The sequence below is a fragment of the Acinonyx jubatus genome, chromosome C1 (genome assembly GCF_027475565.1).
Source record: "Acinonyx jubatus isolate Ajub_Pintada_27869175 chromosome C1, VMU_Ajub_asm_v1.0, whole genome shotgun sequence".
Taxonomy (NCBI): Eukaryota; Metazoa; Chordata; class Mammalia; order Carnivora; family Felidae; genus Acinonyx; species Acinonyx jubatus.
The window spans coordinates 155353733-155375716 of NC_069381.1; the positions used below are offsets into that span (position 1 = coordinate 155353733).

The 21984-nt window shown below is 37.8% G+C and overlaps 1 protein-coding gene across 4 annotated transcripts in view; it reads right to left on the bottom strand.

Annotated features, from left to right (window-relative positions):
- The window catches only part of ABCB11 (ATP binding cassette subfamily B member 11), an 89310-nt gene that overhangs the window by 16686 nt on the left and 50640 nt on the right, over positions 1–21984 (bottom strand). For all 4 annotated transcript variants that reach the window (XM_053215234.1, XM_053215235.1, XM_053215237.1 and 1 more), the window contains 7 exons: positions 21267–21437; positions 20559–20766; positions 19492–19561; positions 14959–15061; positions 7453–7617; positions 2287–2391; positions 2038–2199 (listed from right to left, as the gene is read on the bottom strand). In XM_053215234.1, the coding sequence (XP_053071209.1) occupies positions 2038–2199; positions 2287–2391; positions 7453–7617; positions 14959–15061; positions 19492–19561; positions 20559–20766; positions 21267–21437 (984 nt within the window). The remainder of the gene's footprint in view (positions 1–2037; positions 2200–2286; positions 2392–7452; positions 7618–14958; positions 15062–19491; positions 19562–20558; positions 20767–21266; positions 21438–21984) is intronic.

Genomic DNA, 21984 nt, shown 5'->3' on the forward strand with positions numbered 1-21984 from the left:
TACAAATTTTAGTCACAGGACTTGCATACCTGATTATTCTCTAAAAAATGTTGAAAGAATTCAAACTATAACCAATATTTTATGAGTGCGTCCATTTCTTCTCATCCTCACAAATATAGGAAGTTGTCATTCACAATTGTTTTTATAGGTGGAAAATGGTGCTTCATTCTTTTATTAGTATTTTTCTATTAATAAGGTTGTGCAATTCTTCATTTGTTCATTGTCCTGCTGCATTTCTTTTTTGTGGTTTGTCCATATACTATTTTTTAACCTTTATTATTTTGTTTATTTTTGTTCTCTAACCAATTTTAGAGCACTACACATATTAGAGTTATCAGGTGTGTTAATTTTTGTTATAAATATTTTCCTAGTTTTTACCATTTGTTTATACAAAAGCTTTAAGTTTTTATGTAGTCTGACAAGTCTACTTTAAGTTTTTTTGTCTTGTTTAAGAGAATCTGCTCGGGACAGCTGGGTGGCTCAGTCGGTTGAGCGTTGAGCGTCTGACTTTGGCTCAGGTCATGATCTCACAGTTTGTGGATTCGAGCCCCACTGTGCTGACAGCTCAGAGCCTGAAGCCTGTTTCGGATTCTATCTCCCTCTCTCTCTGCCCCTCCCCCACTCATGCTCTCTTTCTCTCAAGAATAAACAAACATTTAAAAAATGTTTTTAAAAAGCACCTTACAGGCTGAAGGATGCAAAAATAGAAGAGATAAGTTTATAGCTTATTTATTTAACCTAAACTTCAGTGTCAGGTAAACTGGACACTAGAATACTCAGTGGGTAAAAGTGAAATTGTTACAAACTTTCTCCAAGCAGTAAGACAATGCACATTAAAACCCTTCAAAATGATCATATACTCTGATCCAGTGATTTTATTTTGAGAACAAAAATAAAAAAAAATGAATAAGGATGTGCCAAGCTTGATGTAAAATGATAGAAGTTGCTTATAAGGAGGAAAAAACAGAAAGAAAAAACATTTAAATAAGGAATTCTTTAATGGTGATACATTAAAATGATGAATTATGCAGCCGTCAAAAATCTACTGTAGAAAAATATGTAATGGCCAAAATATGCTCACAGCAGATTATTGTAGGGAAAAAACAGAAAGATTACAAAATGATTCATGGAGTGTGACCCAGAGTCTGTAAGAAGCACATATATACATAGAAAAAAAGCTCTCAGGAAGAAGATTCCATGTTCCTCAGAAATTCTCCCATATCATTGTCCATATTTTTGAGTCAAGACACACAGTACAGCACCATCAATCCAGGGCATTTTTTTCTTCCAAGAACCTTACAAATAAACTGTGGTTTTCTTTTTTCTTTCTCTTTCCTTCCTTCCTTCCTTCCTTCCTTCCTTCCTTCCTTCCTTCCTTCCTTCCTTTCTTCCCACAAAAAGTGAGTAGAGGTTCTGGACGGCACATTTGACTCTTGTCACTTTAATACAAACCCCTAGTTTCCTAAAGGCATGGCCTCACCTTACACATGTATAAGTCCCCTGAACAAGGCTGCCGGTTCTGAGGTTGAGAAACCACAGCTTTGTCTCTATGAATGCCTCAAGATTCTAGATGGCAATCATTTACTTCTTTCCTTCAGTTTCCTTACTGGCATTTTGCAGAGGCAGCTCAGAATAGCTTCTCTTTTCCTAAGACCTGCATGCTGGGCATCTATGTAAGAGGCTTTCTTCCACACACGCTTTGCTTCCACCTTCTGGGGGGAGCTTTTAAGTGTTGTGGAATCTGAGCCTCTGGGCCTGAAAATGATCTGAGAAATGAGTATCAGGAAAGTTTTCAGTTGCTAGACTCCCACAAAATCTAAAACCTGGACAGATTTGGACTCATGGCACTGATTCTGGACATTGCCTGGGACACACTGTTGTTTGTCAGCATTGGAAATGGTGGAAAATGTGGCTCTGGGGCATCTCAGTCCCATGAGTTCCTATTTCATGGGAAACACATAGGTAATTATCATAATTCTCAAAGGAAAGAATATTTACTCCAGTTAATAACACCCCTGATTTCCCCCCATAGCTTACCCCTTGAACTTGAGAGGCATCTGTAGCAAGCCTTGTTGTTAGTGCCCCAGGGCTATTTCTCAGGTCATCAAACCAGCCAATGTCTTGTCCTAATATTGCTCTGAAACCAAATTTACGTAGCCTTTTTGTGAGGAGTTCTCCAGATTTAGCAAAAGCATATCCCTAAAACATAAAGGAATCTTTAGTGATATTTTAACACGAAAAGGGAGAAAATAGCTAAATCACTTACACAAAAATAAAACTCCTTACCTGCAGAAACTGAGTGCAAATGGATATACAGCCCAATACTACAAAAAGCAGGCACACAACATTGATCTGTGACCTTTGTTCTTCTTTATCAAGAAGTGAAAAAGTCTTTGCAAGAAAGTAAGCAAACATGTTACTTTAGTATTACAAACAATAGCAAAATAAATAAAATATGCTTAAAAGGAATTTCTCTTAAGCATCAGGCTAAGGGAACATATCAGTAATTAAACCAAAGTTAGCTATGAATATGTGTATTTTAATTCCTTGTGGGGAAGGAAGCTTGGCAAATGAAAACCAATAGCTACAATTTGCAGAAATTCTGTCTTGTTTCTTGGCCTGATGTAGGCAATTGTGTTGGCTTTTCATTGATACAGATGAAAAGTATCATTAAATATCTCAAATCTTGTATGTAATAAGGCAAAGAAAAAAGAAAGGAAGTTAGGAACAAAGGAAGGGAGGGAGGAAGGAGGCAGGGAGGGAGGGAAGAAAGGAAGGAAGGAAGGAAGGAAGGAAGGAAGGAAGGAAGGAAGGAAGGAAGAATGTTTTCTGGAACAAAGCACAAAGTATTATCATGACCTTTGTCCTTCTCACATAACAGAAGCAATAAAGATGATTTTCCCACTCAGGTACTCTGTTATTACTTTTATAGATCATATTCATATAATATATATATATACATACATATATATAATATATGAATAATAGTTTCGTTTGAAAAACAACTAGCTATTAACTGTAGTTGGCTTAGGAGAAAGAACACTTTCTGTCCATCTGAGGCTGAGATTGTTGTTTCTTTTTTTTTTTTTTATGTTTATTTTTGAGAAAGAGAGAGAGAGAGAGCACAAGTGGGGGAGGAACACAAAGAGAGGGAGACACAGAATCCAAAGCAGGCTCCAGGCTCTCAGTTGTCAGCACAGAGCCTGACATGGGGCTGGAACCCACGAATTGTGAAATCATGACCTGAGCCGAAGTCGGATGCTTAACTGACTGAGCCACCCAGATGCCCCAGAGGTTGTTGTTTCCAAATCAGGAAAAGTTGAAAACATTCTCTACTCCCCCCCAAAAAACTATGGAAGTCGTGAATTTTTTTTAGTCCATAATAAATGGTAAACTATACTTTATAAGTGTATTCTGAACTTGCAGATGTATGCTCAAGTAACTGATTGGGGACTACGCTGTTGCAATAAGAAAATGGAAAGAACAGCTGGATATTCTAATGATAGTGCCCTATAATGAATAGATTTTAGGTACAACAAAACTTCCTAATTTGGGCTTAAGTGAGGAAAACTTGAGTTCAAAAACGTACACATTAGAGAACTTTATTTATCGTTCTAAATTAATTTAAGTCACTAGAACAATGCTAACAAGCAGTTGCTCAAAAGAAATCGTTTATGCAATACATATTTATTGAGTGCCTGTTATATACCAAATAAATCTCTTGAAAACAATGTATACTACTCCATTAACAAATCCTTTTTTGCAAAGCAAAAGTAACCTATTCAAATAATCAAATGCCAAAGTGGAGAGGGGAGTTCCAGATTAATAAAATTTACTGTTTCTAGGATAATTTCTAGGGTCTTCATGTTCTTAATACAGGTGGAAGTGGGTTTGGAAGATTCCAAGGTCATTCTCCCCAGCATTGAATAACTCATATGTTTACTTTACAGAGTTTATAAATTTAGGGGTTTAAAGACATGTTGCAGTTTGGTTTTTAAAATCATTATACACATCCCCCAAACCCCAAACAGTGATGCCACATTTCCATTCCTTCCTCATGTCACCTATTATAATCATGGACAAAAGGACTATAGAAGTGCAGATTAGCCAGTTTAACTCTTATTCTAGAGATGGTAAACCAGAGCCCCAAACATCAAAACTTCTGTCCAAGTTCATTTAGCTAGTGGTTATTATTAGGTAAGGAAAGGCCTATTTTTTTAGATTCCAGTGATTTTCTTCTTGCCAGCTCTCTTGGCTCTTGGCATGACTCATCTTGTCTGGGTTAAAAAAAAGAGTGTTTGGCTGATGTTAAATCCATACAAGTGTCCAGTTCAAGAGTGGGCATCTCTCTATCCATAACTTCTTTTCACAAAATTCTACTCCATGAGTTCTTTGTTGTTGAGTTTTGTTCTTGTTGAAATCAACCCAAAAGGCTACCCATCCGTAGGCTCCTTTATAATACATCTGTGCCATTTTTATAATGGTGAGTTTGTTTAAGGAGAAAACAGATATTCATTAAACTCTTGCTATTTACTAGGTGCCAAATGTGTAACTTAACCTACTTTAACTTCAGTGAAGATTTCCTTAAATTAGGCTTCTTAAAACAACCCAGTGAGGTAGATTTTCTCGTCCCAAATTACAGATGAGGAAACTAAGACTCATCAAGGAAAAGCCACTTGCCTAAGTGCACACAGAGAATACAGAGCAGAGACTTAATACGAATCCAGGGCTGACTGACTCCAAAACTCGTGCTTTTTCCCAGTATGCTACGTCCACATTGCTGTGCTTGGAACACATGCACACTTTCCAAGTCAAATAGACCCATGGAAAGTGAATCAGATACATTATGTTTTATGTGTGTATTGATGCATCACTAGATTAGAGACCAGGATCCTAATAGTGTCCAATCGTTTGCTGGGTCTGTGTCCCAAACTGTGGTCTCAATACACCAAATGTTAGTATTGTGCCCTTTAGGTATGTCAGCATGAAAATAGCGCAATTACGAACAGACTATTATCTGACTCATGATTATATCCTGAGAGATGAAAGTATCATGAATCTACTGATGAATATGTGATAATTATGCAAGAGACAAACAGAATGATCTTCTTCATCAGAGAGGAAAAATAGTACTTTGTTCAGCATCATTCTCTTAGAAAATACAACCCAGTGAGAACATTAAACAAGAGCAAACCTTGTATTCCACCAACCAGATCCTGTTACTCTGGTAACTGCAGCCCTTAAGTGAAAAGCCTTATTGCTCAAGCCAAGTTTTTCCTAGGATTTCTGGTTGTGAACAGAAGAATCACATAACGATTGTCACTACCAACAACTGGAAGCTGCTCTAGAGAGCAGGTGTTACAGCTGAATCGTCAGGTTTTTTCTGACCTGGCCGTTTCATAGACTCTTAGAACTGGCAGTTATCTTAGAAACCATTTTTGTCAATCCTTCCTTTTATAGTTGAGGAACCTAAGGCCCAGAGAAATGGCATGGCATGACCCCAGGGCATACAGTGCTTGATAAGTAACTAGAAGAGCCAGTTTCAGAAAAAAAAAAGATCTCTGGGTTACAAATCCAGGGCTCTTTCCACAGGAGCTCATATACAGGGTTTGGGTGAAGCTCAGTCAGTACATTCTTCACTCTGTTTTTTAAGAAAGTGAGAATCAGCAAAGAAGCTGTTATTCTGGATTTATTTTAAGAAGCAAACATCTAGGGCAAATGTCTTTACAGATTCAACCCTACCCACCACACCCTCTGCACCTCATCAGTACTCTGTGAGATGCATTTCCAGAGCCTTTCCCTACTAGAATGTCAGCTTTATGAGAGAAGGGAAGGGCTTTGGTTTTCTTGTTCCTCAGTCTATCCTCAATCCCAGCAATAATGTCTGGCAAACCATAAATGATTAATACATATTTGTTGAATTATGAATAGATTTTTGTGTTTAATGTCTGTCTTCCTCATAGACTAGAAACTCTATTAGAGGAGGCACCATGACTGATACTGCAATCCCAAGTTTCTAGCATAGTGTCTGCGGAAGATGATCAACAAACATCTGTTGAGTCAAAAAAGAACATTTATGTTGCATTTAAAATATTGTACTTACCAGACATGAAGGGTGATAAATTAATTATTTAAAGGATTTTCATCATAAAGGGTTTTACATAACCAGAAATTCAACTTACCAGAGTTGAAGTTCTCGGTTTCCAGTTTCCTACTTCTCTGAAATTAACATGATTTCCTCACTTCCCACAAGGGGGAAGTATAAAAATTAAAAGGGCGACTGAGGCCCTCCCTGCACAAATGACTTGATTTTGTTTATGGACTCTCTGGGTCTTTCTGTATGATTCATGCCTGTGGGGACATTTTTCTGGTCGGGACCTCCCAGAGAAGCTGCAAAAGAGACACTAGTGGGGGAAAAGAAAAACTCAGGACTCAGTAAGCTCTGGCTGTGTGGTATACTGGCAAATCCTTGAGGCTAGGCTTTGGAAAAGGTGCCTCCTACTCATGGTCCTACCACCTAATTAATTCCTACTTCACCATAAACAAATTTAAAAAGTTATCTAGATTCTAGGTTTGCCTCCTTGTTGATCTCACGGGATTTGTGGGGGGTGGCGTAAATTTCAACTGAGGAAACTTGGCAGCGTTTTGATAACTAATTTTGCAATGATAAAGTTTTGTTAGAACCTGGCTCTCCAGATTCTGCAGATTTGAACCCCAGATCCATTACTTGCTATCCTAAATTCTGTATAACTTGATTTGCTTTTTTGCTAAAACAGGAACAATAAGAATCCCTACCTCAGATGGTTAACTAGGAAAATTTAGTGAACTATTATATATAATGTGCTTAGTGTAAATTAATATTTGTAATTATTGTTAATTTTTATTGTAGCAACGAAGTCAGATGGAGAATACAAAAACTCCTAAGGAAGTGAAAATTGAAATAAGCTCATTCTTTATCCGTGCCTTATTGTACTTCTCTCCTCCTTTTCCTCTTTCCTCCCCAACATTGCCATTTCAGTGGTGCAATCAGCAGAGAAGAGAATTACACATGCACTAACACCTGCTTTTATAAGCCAAACTCTGCACCTCAGCTGTTCAGCAAGATCAAAACGGCCCTAAAATCCTTTTGTACTATTCGACGAACCTGCTTTGCATTCTGATTTTGTTTGCATATAGGGAAATTGCCCTCTTCTAACACTAAATTTGCAGCCATAGTGCAGTTTTTCGCAGACATGATGCCTGGATGAGCGTCCTGCCAGCCCAAATGAGAGTGTTCAGCTTCACCTTCTTGTCTTCTGTGTAATGGAAAATCAAGGCACTTTTAGTCCTTTATGAGGAAAATAAAGCTACATCCATTAAAACAACAGAGCCAGCCTATCAAAAATGACAATACCCACTGATAGAAAAACAAACAATGTGAGGAGAATAATGTGAACCCAGCTGTTTGCTTACCCCAAGAATCTGGCTGAATAAAAAGGCATAGAGAGGTGTGACTGAACCATTGACAGAAGCGCCCACAGCCCCTACCAGCATGTAGGGCCATTCTGGAGCATTGAATCTCAGAATCCTCCGAACTGGGGCAGGTTCAATTTCTTCTTCCACAGGAATATCCTTGTCCTTGAGGGGAGAAAGGATTACATTAGTCATCCAGAGGTACACACAGACGTTTTTGCATTTATTCTTTTATTATACAGCAGACCCTTTGGCATTCACAGATTTAAAAGTCATGGTTTGATTGGTTATGAGTGACCTCAAAGATCTACAAGATGTTAGTGATGCGTTGTTTTGTAAGAAATGGTTTTGAATTGCTTGCCACCATGCCGTGACTTGGAAGGGATGAGCTAGATGGACACACATCTGAGGGTGAGGTTGTGGTTTTCATGTCGCAGTGAGTATGTGTTAACTCTAGGGGAGTAATAGATATGTTGGAACTTTCAAAAAAATAACTCCCCAATTAAAAAAAAATTTGTGCTATAGTGGTATTTACATATTTGAGGACTCATAAAAATTTTAAGGTATGTCTTTCATAAATGTCCTTCTAGAAACTACCTGAAGCTCTGAGGCAGGACAGTGTATCTGAAAGAAGACAAAGTAATTATTCAAATTTATTAAATGGTGTCAATAGTTATAATTTACATGCTCTCTGTAAGATTTTTCTTAATTAGTACCCAGAAGTATATGGTACTCCATTCAGGATTTCTAAATTCTACATATTCTTTGTAATGAGTGAAAATTATTTTAATACTTCTCTATTCTGTTCTCTTTAGTTGTCATTAAAGTGTCAAGCTAACAAATTTTTATCCTCTTGAAGGCAAATATTATATTCAAAACCCCATCATTTTTACTATCATTTTCCTCACTACTGATATTACTCACTGCTTGATCTTTAGGACCATTTATTAAATTTATTACTGATTTCATGTAAGAAAGGATTTTAGGTGGCTTATATAGATTTGCATTAATTTTTTTTACTTTTTCTATTAAAATATACTAAAATATTATAACAGATGAATTACAAAACTATGAATTAGTGCTCTCTTTCATTAACATGTAATAATCTACCCTTTAGGTAGCTGAATGTCACGAACAGACAACAGCAAGGAACTTCAAATACTTTCCTTTGCCTACAAAGTCAAAGACCACATTACCAATTCAGTTTAAATAAAGCTTTGTGTCATGTTATGTCATTATCAATGCAAGCCAAATAGGCTGGAGGAAGGCTGCTTGGCTGGTGATGGATTTCTTGTTAACTCCATTTCAAATTCTCTCTTGGCCTGCCCTCAACATGTGCACTTGTCATTACTATACACTCATGTAGCAAATCCTTCTGTCCAATAATTTAATCTCTCACAGCTTACTAACTCTAGGAAACCAATTCCTCCAACCAGAGAGGAAGAGAGGTGCCTGGGAAAGCATGAGTAGAACAAGCATGGAAAGAACAGGGTTCTTGATTGAACCCAATGAAGCCACCTATGGAATACATCACGAAGCAATTTAGCTCTCTGGGGCTCAGTTACCTCATCCTCAAAATGAGATTGTTGGACTAAGTCGTTTTAGGGAGATAACTCTCTATGGGTATCTTGTATTTCTGCACATCTTATGCAGAATCACTGACTACCTTTATTTAGAGTATTTTTTTTCAAGGGTGTTTGCATAGCAAATAGCCTTGGAAGACAAAGATGGTGTCTCCATCCCAAGAAAAGAGCAGATGTGCTTACTACCCATTATAAAAGAATCCAGTTCCTCAAGTTCAGGATTCCTCTCTTAAATACCCCCTTCATTTGCTAGTATCATCTGGCTCTCTTTAAATCTGGGGTTTGGGCTGGGAAACCAGTGCAAATGATGCACTCTGGCTACCACTCTTGCTGTGAGTAATAAAGTTCTTTGTCTCTGGCTCAGGGCTCTTGTGTATTCTGCCTGCATCCATGAAAACAGTGTCAGACTAACTTGATACTTTGCACTACAGCAAAATTTAGACCCTCTACAGTTCTAGACAGTGGTTGGTGTCCAGATCAGGATGCTTGCCAGACTCATGTGGATCAATGATTAAAAATATAAATTCCTGGGGGGCACCTGGATGGCTCAGTCAGTTAACCGTCTGACTTTGGCTCAGGTCATGATCTCACAGTCATGGGTTCAAGCCCTGCATCGGGCTCTGTGCTGCATCTCGGAGCCTGGAGCCTGGAGCCTGCTTCAGATGCTGTGTCTCCCTCTCTCTCTCTACCACTCCCCTGCTCAACTCTCTGTCTCTCTCTCTCTCTCAAAAATAAATAACCATTAAAAAAATTTTTTTTAATATAGATTCCTGGGGCCTATCACCAGAAATTCTAATTTAGCAAGCCTGAGTGTGAATCTGTGTTTAAAAATAAGGTGTTTGAAAAGATACTAATGTGGATCTCAGGGTACAGCAGAGCTATCCTAGAGGCTGCATGAAGCAATCATACGTTTCACAAGCTTCTAGAATTATCTACACTTAAAAATTTACAAAGAATAAAATTCACTATTAGAGCCAATGGAAAACTACAATTCAAAAGTCACTGATATTTATGACTAGTGGTTCTATCTCTAGAACATATATTGAGAATAAATTTTAGTTGTTTTCTACACTTAGAAAAAAACACTTTATTTTCTTTTGTGTCTTTGCTCTTTTTCTTCTGCTTGTCCCTTTTTACATAATCTCCAGTCTACATATCCTAGTTCAAAGGGTGTCTAACTAAGATTTTCAACTTTATGTGCAATGGAATAATGAGGAAGAGGGGAACATATTCTGCGAGTAAGTGCAGGTCCTTCTGACATCCTTATAACATCCACCAGAAGTATTCCTTCCTGTCATAAATATCTAGGTGTTACATTTTTCTGTTTCATTCTCACTGCTATTGTGGGCTCTCCATCCCTTCTGCAGTGACCCCAGCTACTCTCTTACTTCTATGAAAGGGTCCTCAACAACTGTGGCAGCTTCTAGGAGTTATCTTCAAGTGTCCCCACATAGCTGATCTGGGCCATATCAGGAATGCAACCATTTTCCCTCTCTTTCTCATCAGCAATGTCACCCATGAAATGCCAACAGGCTCTGACAATACCTCCACTGCATTCTCCTCCTTGTAAGGGCTGCACGTGCTTGACCGTCCCCTGAAATCATTTCATGCCCATGGGACACCGTGCATAGTGCTCAACAAGAGACATATTTCCTTGGTATCATACTTAGTCATGGTAGCTCCTGAGGGGCACTACTTTGGGATCCCAAAATCTCTCATAGATTTTGTGTGAAAATTACTTCTGTCTGCTTCCTGCTATAATCCTTCTCTCTCTAGGACTCAGACATGAATTCAAACAGATAGGGCAAAGAGACCATTATCTGAGACCATCATCCTGAACTCTGACTTCAAATTTCTCTTCCCCTTCTAGAACTATATAACGTGTTTGGCATAAAACTTGGCATGTAATAAATGTTCAATAAATATTAGATGGAAAAAAAAAAAACCACCACTCCTCAGGTAATTCTAGTAGTAAAGCCCAGTATGTGAGTAAAGCCCAGTATGCAATCTCCAGGACTCTACGAGCCTAGGATTCCATGATTATAGGTTTAGAAAGTGTCAGCTGTGCTCTACCATCAGGCACATTAAACTCCAACATTTTCTGGAACCACTGCCCCACAAAACAGCTCACTCACAGCCTGACATGACAGAAATTTCTCTGGTCTTCAGATTCTTGAAGGTATCCCTCACCCTAAACAACAATACTTAAGACATTTTAAAATAACATGAAGTGATTTTTTTCCAGGAGTTATCATTCCAAGATAAACTAACAAGAGGCAAAATTTAATTGATTTGAGTAATTTTCCTTTGTCCCCTTTCACTAGAAGTTTGATTTAAAGGAAACTGTCCCCTGACTGTCCCCCCCGCCCCCCACCAAATGCACCATCAAGCCTGAATGATGAAAAAACTAGAAAATCTGTCCCTAAGTAATTGACTTACTTGATATAGCTAAAAGAATAATAGAAGAAAGCAAAATATAAAGCCATTATGTATAGAAGAATTTTTCCTTTGAGTTTTGCAAAGCTAAAGACAAATTTAGTCATCTAAAAAAAGGCTAAAGATAATTTATTCATCTTCCCTGTATATGTAGCAAACCAGTAACTCACGGAGAGGGGTAAAATTATAAAAGTTGATGTGTTCTCTTACTACAGATTCCTGCCTTTATTGTAGCAATGTCAAGTTTATTATATGTAAAGAAGTATCCTGTTAGAAAAAAAAAGAATCCTGCTTGCAACTCCAGGGCAGGGAGAGGGACAGTGGCTCTTGTTCATCTCTGCATCCATAACACAATCCCTGGCACACAATAGCTGTACAATCAATATTTATTGGACGAAAGAATGAATGGAGCTTTTATGCCCATGGTGCATACATGCAACAAAACATTTATTTAAAAAAATACTGAGCTCGTCTACTGTGCAGATGGTTCAATGGTAGACACTGCACTTTTCTCAGTTTCCTTCCTTCCGTCTCCTTTTATAGGTCAGGTGAAAATAAAACCTCCTACCTACTTATATCTTATGTTCTGCTTTCTGTGCTTTGTTACAGTGATTTCTGCATGCCAATCCATAGGGGTCTCCTGCCTCAATAACGACTTCAAGATTTGATGACAAGAAATGGGAACTATGATAAAGGAGCAGAGATTCTCCAAATGAACATATAGTGATAGCCATTTGTAAGGGTCTTATCTCTGTCCTCTTAATCAATGCTGAAACCCTATCTTCTAAGTTAGCTGTGATGAAGTGGTGAGTTTCAAACTTTTGACCTTGACTTGATTTCATACAGATCCTACTTTGTTTGTTTCCCTGAGAGAGATGTCTCAGTATCAGAGACTGGCACCTTTTGCCTGAGGGTGTCCCCTAATCCTCCACTTAATTTTGTCAGCATTATAGCTAAGATCTGACTCGACTGATGGCAACCCAAAGCACAGCTTGGAGAGTGAGAAGAAACGTTACCTAGTTACCAGCAACTAGGAGACCCTTGGTCCCCGGTGAGCCCACCTAGTGTTTGAAAGTACAAGCTCTTTATGCAACCATCTCTTCTAAATGTTCAGAGTCGAAACTCTGAGAGACCACAAGGTGGAGATAATTCCTTTATGTAAGTAAACATTTTGCATTGGAACCTGAGATAGCATACTTCCCAAGTAACACATTAAGGTTAGAATTTCTCCATAAAATGAGAAAAAGAAAGGATTTTGCCAGTGTTTGGCAAATTTAGTTAACTTTTAAAATGCTTTAAAATCTACTTGAGATCACAATATCCCACGTATTTAAAGTACTTTAAAATATTACTTGAGATTAGAAATTCCATACGTTAAATTTTATCAACCCTAATCCCGTTGTTCCTTTTTAAAAAATTAGTTAATTTAAATCTAAAAAATCCTAATGTAATTACCATTGAGCAGTCTTAATATAAGCATAAGATCTAATTTTCTTGGAGCTTTCACAAAATCACAATGGCTTCCCTGTCATTTTTTTCCCCTTCTTTTTTCTCTCTTAACTGGAGACAGAATATAAAGTGGCGTATTTTAAATATTACACTGATTTAAATTTAATTGAGTTTAACTATTCCATTCTAATTCACAATGCTGATAAGTAGAATATTATATGGAGCATTTTTATTTCTCTAACTAGTCTTTATATTTGATTTAGGTTTCCTCCTTATGTAAATAGTTCCCTTTTGAGTTTCCTCAGCATCAGGAGAACGCTGTGGGAATCTGATCTCCAGATCTCCAGGGATCTGATCTCTACAGCTATGCCGGGCCACTGCCAGTTTCAACAGCAACAACAAAATCAGATTTTATTTTCCTTCTCTTTCTTTCTTTCTCTCCTTCCTTCCTTCCTTCCTTCCTTCCTTCTGCTCTCGCTTTTGTTGTCAAATAGTAACAGAAACTAGAAAAAAAATAAAAAATGCAAAAGTCAAATATGATTGATACTGTTACATTTGAATTTTCAACATCGTGTTTGGTTCTTTGTCCCCTGGAGCTTCACTAGACTCCTTATATAGGCATCTTGTCATTATTGGTGGCAGCACCATGGACATAGATGAAATAACTATTTCTAGATTTAGAAGAGAAGTTGAGTCCTTAATGGCAAGATGCAGTAAGCAACCATGCTTGCTCTCTGTGTGATTCATCCTGCTGCTCCTAAGTATTTTTCTATGAAATTGACTTAAACCAACTCTACTGAATATTTATTCATTCCTAATATATTAAAACCAAGAGAGAACTTTAATAACCCTTCTGTCATAGTCATAAGATCATAAGGAAGACTGTACTTTATTCCACATTTGTCACTGCGAACAAAGGTTTATAATTACTTCCAAAACGGATTCTCATTAAACATTTTTTAAAGACAGTTTGAAATTACATCATGCATAATGGATGTGCTTGTAATTAAAATACTCTCTGACTTATTTGCTTTGATAAATCTTGTGGTTTGGGCTTATTTCATTGTAGAAATTCAATTATCATCCTAGTTTTTAAATCTCCTGATATCCTAATAGGTGCAGGGAACTGGCCTAAGTGCTCAAGTTGATGCAAACACAAATAATATATACTCACTATCTTTAAGAAGCTTGTAATTTAGTAAAGGAATAAGACAATATGACCCCAATTAAGGCTCAATAAGAAAACTGCCATGAAAAGTGTCAAATGAAGAGGAGTTTGGGCTTGAATGTGAGACTCTCAGGTTGAAGAATTAAGTTCAGAGATTAAGAAAGGCTTTGAGGGTGGGGATAGATGGGCACCTTATGTGAAAGTAAGATGCCCACAATAGCTTTGAGGATCCGTGTCCCTAGGAAGAAATATTGCTACATCTGTTGATTCCTCACCTATCTCTTTCATTTTTGTGTCATTTTGAATTTTATTAAAACTAATAGTGCTGATCATAGATATAGATATATCCTTAAGAAATTATGGTAAAGCCATATGAAATAAACAACTGTCCATAAAACCTAATCATCTTCTGTTAATTAAAAAATAGTGCTAACTTTATCAAATACCTTTGTCGAATAAACACTTTTGCCAGGGTTATTATAATTTAAGAAGGAGATTGAAAAATTTGAGAAAACTTGTTTTCAAGTATTCTTACAACCTTTAAAATAATATACATATAGCCAAATAATCTAAGTACATATAATTTGCCTGTGTCTATTACAATGATTCGTCTCAAATTATTGACTAACAATTTTAGTCCATTTTCAGTTCTCAGATGTTCTTAAAGGTCATTAATTAATCTGTATTTCTTTTAACATATTGTGTACAATTTAGAGTTTTCATCAGGTCCTCATGGATTCTCCCATTTAATCTGATTTAGCGAACATTACTAGATATTTGCCTTGAAAACTCATGTTGTCAGATTTAAAGGCCATGCAATAGTCCCCAGCAAAGACGGTCTCCAATCCCCAAGAGCAACTGGTGCCTGACCTTTCTGTCTTCTTCATAAGTAGACTTATGATCTACAACAGCTAATGGAGGTTCAGGTACCAGGTAAGAAAGCTGAGACTTGGAGCGTTGCCGGATTGAAGCTCTGTAAATAAACAGAAAGATGAAAGAGTCTGTAGATTATGGGCAGGTTGGAACAGGACTTAGCTGGTGTTCAGGCTTACATCATATGTGTCAAATAAACAGAAATGCTTGGTAGGTCACATAGTAACAAGGTAAGACAGCTTCCTGGGCAGGTTTGGCAGAACCATACTTGCAGCATAGTTAATTAGATTGGATGCTCTGGGCCCCAAGCTAGACTCTGATTCCGAGTGTGCTCAAGGAGGGAAGGAGAGAAGGAGAGGAGAGCTGTCCTACCAGTCTTCCAAAACAAGGTCCAAGGCTCAAATCCATTCCAAATCCACATGGTCTGCTAATTGCTACCAGGGCAAAGGCCCAGCATCTTTACCTCCCTATTGGTTACAGGTTGTAATTTGGATGTCTCTTTCTCTCTCTAGTCACACTTGGTTTTACTTTAGTGTAAGGCCACCTGGATACAAATGAGCTCAGAGGAGGAAAATAGGGCCCCTAGTGAGATTTTCTTTAGGCTACGTACTGTCCCTAGAAATGCATTTAAGTAACAAGTAGCTTACTGAAATAAAATTTAGTTGATGTGTTCATCCACTCATTTATTCATTTAACAGAAGCTTATTGGGCATCTATAGCATGCAAACCAATGCCAGATGCTGTGAGGATTACAAAGACTGGTCAATGACAGAATTTTCCCTCAAGGAGTTTAAAATCTTACAGAAGAGCAAAATATGTACCCAACCCTGGCGTAGGAAGAATGTGTTAAGTGCTGTAAGGCAGGGTTGACGAAAAAGTATGGAAATTTAAGGGAACAAAACATATACGGCAGGTATTACCATGAAAGTCTTCATGGAAGAGGTGACTAAGGTGGGACTTGGGTATTTGTAGGCTAGAGGAAGAGCATTTCTGATTGAGAGAACAGTATAAACAGAAAAGCATGGAGACAGGAGAGAACAGGGTTCCTCATTACATATACTTAGTATAGAACAGATATAGGAAGAGATTGGTTTAGGTGGTTTTGTTTTTTCCTTGAGATTTCCTGAGGAGACTCCTATTCTCCTCTAGATTAAAGGTGAAAATATGCAGCACCAGGAGGAGTGGCTGGCGATTATATCAATACCTTCAAAGAAAGAAGCTTACTGAAAAATGAAGCAAATAGAAGAGGAAAAAAGGTAGAGCTGAGAAAGGAAGAGAGAAACTAGATGTATCTTGGACACATCACATGTGAAGCCTGAAGCCAAAGCTTTCTTGGAACTACTTGTTATGTAAACTGATTCTCTCCCTTTAAAAGTTAAAGCAGGCTGAGTTAGGTTTTCAGTCATTTGCAAATACAGTTTGAAGTGATGAAGGCGTTGGTGAAGACTTGAGAGGGGGGTGTTACATTGTCAAAGCACCTATCTGAAGTAAGAAGTATAAAGAGAGAGATGCTAGAGCCAATGAGACCAGTATCAACTGTTTCAGCATAATCTAGACGGAAGCATTTACAAGGAAACCATCTTCATCATTTGTATCCAGGTGAAGTTAGGCGAAGACAGATATGAAGGTGGTGCTTGTCTATTATCCATGCTCATCTGGCCTTCTTGAGAAGGTACTAGCACATCACCTTTTTGTTCCCAGGTCCAATTAGTGGCACTTAGTCACCCAGGTGCAACAAGGTGCATGTATCTCAAGTCCTCCCTCTTCCTTGCTCTTGCACATTCACACTCTTGTCAAGTCTCATTATGACCAGGCATGAAACCACTGCTCACCCTGTTTCCCTGTTATCTGGCTGACCCCTGGGACACCCCAGCTCCCTCCCACCCGGCCTGAGACTCTCCAGCAATAGAGTTACTTCTTTGGGTTATGTAACTAAGGTCAAGAAGTCTTCTCCAGAAGGCATGAGGACTAGGCATGTGTCAAGTGGAGAGAGCAGAGTGCATAGTAGGGCTGAGATGTAAGGTCATGGGCCTGCAGAGAAGTTCAGAGCATTGGAAGCCAATGTAGGAGTATGTGGAAAAGGAAATATGGTTGACTTCCTCCTAGTTCTGAGCATGGCAAAACATATATTCTTGTCCCTTCTGAGTTTTACTACCTTAATCTTATATTTCTTAAGTCTCTCTCTCTCCCTATTTCCCAGAATGTTCCACCTGCCTCGCATAGGCTGTCCCATTGAAACCATGGGCCTACCTGCCAACCCCCTCTGGTCCACCATAGACATCAGAGTTAGGATTCTATCCCGTGCCTTTTTAAAAAAAAAAAATACACAACAAAAAACAGCAACATCTGTCACTCCCTTTCTCAGAAGCTGGGTACCACTTCTCTCCACAAGTAAAAACAGCTAATTCAGAGAATGAATATCCTCACGATTTCTCTGTCTCTTTCAACATTATTATTCAGGAGATCAGTTACTGTTATCCACTAAATTGTTCTTGAACCTAAAATATATTGCTAAAGAGAGATTGAGCCCTCCGAAAGACCAAGGCCAAGGAAATAAGATACACATTAACATTTAATTTAGTCATCTTTTAGCAAAAAAAATCTGTCAGCATACACAATGAGATATTTTTAACAGACCTTCTTACTCAAATTTATAAATCTTTCTCTGCAGGAGCTTAATAGTTACTTTTTGTGTGTAGATTATATTTCTACATTTCTCTTTCTAGTCACCAAAATGTAGAATTTGTGAGAATTAATAGCCAAATAAGAAATGTTTGTATTAAAAATGTTTATTTGATCCTAATAATAAACTATAAGTAAACTACTCAGAACAAGGAGAATTTTGCTCCTCAGAAAAGCTAAGAAAATATTTACTTTCTTATTGACATGACTATGAAATACATCACTTCCTCTTTACAACTGTTAGCCTAGTTATCAAAAGAGATGCCTGTTGTTTTCTGTGTTTAAGAAGGTAGACAGTATCCTCAGGTTGTGATTCTAATGATCCTTATAATTTATATTTCTTCGAATCAGAAAAGCATGGTTAAGTGGTGCCGTGGTGGCTCAGTTGGTTAAGTGTCCGACTTCGGCTCATGTCATGATCTCACTGTTGGTGGGTTCGAGCCCCGGGTCAGGCTCTGTGCTGACAGCTTAGATTCTGGATCCTGCTTTGGATTCTGTGTCTCCCTCACTCTCTTCCTCTCCCCTGCTCACACTCTGTGTCCCTCTCTCCTCAAAAATAAATAAACATTTAAAAAAAAAAAAAAGAAAAGCATGGTTAGACACAATGCCCAATATCTATAAAAACTACCTAATAATTTTGGCAATTGTTGTAACTTTGACTTTATAGAGCAATTTGAGGCTATTACTTTATTATTTTCCTAATTCACAACACTTGATAAAACCAACATTTCTTGAAATTTTTATGAATAAACTTTCTCAAAAGGAAAAATAAAAAACCCTAAGCATAAAATTAGTGAACTATTTTTTTGAGTATAATTGGTATACAATGTTATGTTAATTTCAGGTATACAACATAGTGATTCAACAGCTATATACGTTATTCTTTGAATATTGAAAAAATAAATCTGTGTTTGAATTGCTTGGAATTGTTCCATAAATGTTTTCTTCTAAGCCACTTTAACCAGTTTTCAATAAGCAATATGCTGTCTTGAAAGAGCAAGTCTTATAACTGTGCCTTTGCTCAGAGTATAGCCTTGAATTACATATCCTAGAAATGATAAAGTCAATGGTAGAGAAATCTACTCTCACCCATTGTTTACTAACAGCCTCCTAACTCAGCGAAAAAAATCTTAAATAATATTTTCACAAATAGAGACAGCTACTCTTGGGCAGAATTCTTAGTACATAGAATTTTAACATTAAATGAACTATTTTACTGATACACTTAAATCAGGATGAAAGACTAAAACTTACAGTCTTGTTAACGGCATATTCCAAAAATATGTTTGAAAGTCAGTACCCTATATTCATCCAAAGAAAAATAAATAGCTGGGGTTTAAGGAAATTCTCTTCAAATGCTAAAAAATACATTTCTTATTTCATCCAGTTAAGGAATGATTTGAATTCAGATGTGTCACTCTGGAAGCAGAAATATTTGTAATTCAATTGCAGCTCAGTAGGTAAAAGAATGGGCCTAAAGCCATGAACTTGACCTCCATGTAAAAACAGTGCTTCATATCATGGTTAGATCTAGGGGACAAGACCAAACACAAATTTTTAAAATCCCCTTTCTAAACTGAAAACATTTTAATTATAAAGCCTCTCTCTCGTGACACTAGCCACAATAAGATAAGAAGCCAATGTGGAACAAAAAAATCCCCATGAATTAGAAACAGAAATGTCAATATATAGCAACCAAGGATTCATTTTCACGTTCATATTACATGAAACCTGGGGCTACACTCAAGGATCTCCTGGTTGTACCTGAGATATTACCTGAGGGATCATAGGGGCAGAGGCTCCTAAGAATATTTTAAAACCTTAAAATCTGCCTCATGGCTAGCTTACCTTAAACTAGCCTGGTAGCTCTCTCTGCTAAAGGTCTGTCTGCCACCAAATGAGCCGTCTTCAGTTTCATCTTCTCCTGTGCAACACAACATAAATGATTCCTTAGTGTATACAATAAGGAGAGCCATATCAAAATAAAACTACTTATTATATGCTATCACTATATCTGATGCTAAAACATTCTATTAACTCTATCGCGACAAATAACACTTAGCACTTATCCGTCACATTCGAACAAAAAATTTCAAAATACTCAGCAGGGGGTGCCTGGCTGGCTTCATCAGAAGAGCATGTAACTCTTGATCTCTGAGTCGCAAGTTTGAGTCCCCCACACTGGGTTTAGAGATTACTTAAATAAATAAATAAGCAAACAAACTTAAAAAAAAATACTCCACAGGATTGAATCTTTTGAACTGTGTGATACCCAGTGTGTCATCCCCAACGAATAGATATTTGATAGCATGAATCGTAAAAACTTAAAGGAAGCCCACTGTAGGTGGTTTCTGTGGTAGACACACCAAGTTAAAAAGTATATATTTTCAGAATAAATCACACGTGTTAAATGTACACAGTAGTTTTACTCAGTGGAGTTCACAAATCGAGATGTGGTATGGTAGAGAAAGTTTGGAGTGGTTGGTTAATGTAGGCTGGCGTAAGCACCAAGTCTGAAAATTCAGACTGAAAACAGAAAGGATGCACGAGGGCCCAAAGTATCTATCCACGCTAATGAAAATAAGCACCACAATGTTTAGTCATTAATTAATTTACCCAATCAGTAAGAATAAATGTCCTACTGTGTGCAGGACACTCTAGGAAGGCTCTCCTATCTGCAAAGTATCGGATAGAATTGAAATCGTTCTTCCACACAAGACCTGGATTTTAGCTCTCTGACTTGATCAAGTAACTGAATCTCCTGAACTTCTGTTCTTTCTCTTATCATCTATAGCATGCCTCCAAGGGCTTTTGGGAGAACAAATAACACAGTGTATTTTAAATGTAGAGAAATCCATAAAACAGAGTTAACAAATGTAATGTTTTATACAATGTACAAGTATATTGGAAAAGACACTTGCCTTTTATGCCCTCTCCGTTAGCAGCTTGATCACCTTGACTTTGCAAAGTCACTAGAGTGAAGTAAACGCCTTTCCTTTCCATCAATTCTTCATGGGTGCCTCTTTCCACAGCTGTACCATGTTCAAAACCAATAATGACATCTGCAGCTCTGATTGTGGATAGGCGATGAGCAACTGAAACGATTGTATGTCCGTGCTGAATCTGTAAGAATGTACAGTATACTGTTAAGCAAACAGTAAGACAGAGCTGACATTGACATTGGATGGTTTCCAAATCCATAAGTGAGTCAGAGTCTTGGTCCTTAATAGGCTATGCAGACATTAGAAAAGGCCAGCACACTCTATCAAGGCCATGAACACCCACATGTTGGTCCAGCTGTTGCTATTAATGAACAGCTAAAAACAAAATGGAAATTTTTGAAATCACATATTCTAAGTTAGATTCAACAAGATTTAAAATTTTTCATTTGTAGCTTCTGGAAGCAAATCATACTGACTTCTATTCAACTGCGAGGAACATTGTAGTCAGTATTTTCTAAACTGTTAGACTGGACCCACTGACCCATGTAGTCCCCTCTCTCTCCCTCCCTCTCTCCTTTCCTCCCTTCCCTTCCCCCCACCCCCATCCTCTCTCAGCAAGCTGCCTTTCCTACAGCACATTTCCACATGGTCTCATACAATGAACTCAGACTTTCAACCAACCTTACTCAGTGCCTCTTGTACCATGGCTTCACTCTCATTGTCCAGCGCCGAGGTGGCCATGTCCAAGAGCAGGATCTTAGGGTTTCGGACAAGGGCTCTGGCAATGGCCACTCTTTGTTTCTGGCCACCGCTCATCTGGCCTCCTCCTTCTCCAACAAGAGTGTCAAATTGCTGGGAAGAAGGTGACACCAGGAAGGAAGAGGAACAATTTGATGGTTCCTGGCAGTGATCATTACAAGGTCCTTTCTAGCTTCCTTCTCAAGGATGAATTTTCACAGGCCCAACTTTCATTGAAAGAAATACCCTTTTGTGAAACAGGTTACTGTCTGATCGATACTTGTATGTAAGATGAAGAAATTGATTTATTCTTTCATTCCCGGGTTCCTGGGTTATATAAATGTTTCTCTCTAGTTCAACTTCAAATAAAATGTTTCCACCAAAGTAAAAGTTGATCAGGGTCCTGAAAACCCATTTTAAAGGGTTAGAGCACATATCAAGTTCTTCCTCCTTTTCTCTAGTTTGGCAACACAGAAAAACACAACACTAAAGCTGTCTTTATGTTGTAAAGGAAAGATCAAACTAGCTTTACAATCGTTACCATCTATAGCAAACAGTTACTGAGTATCTTTCATGTCTAGAATTATATGACAATCTCACAATGGTGTCAGACTCTTGTCTTGTTCATTATTAGCCAACATGAGTTGAGCACTTACCATGT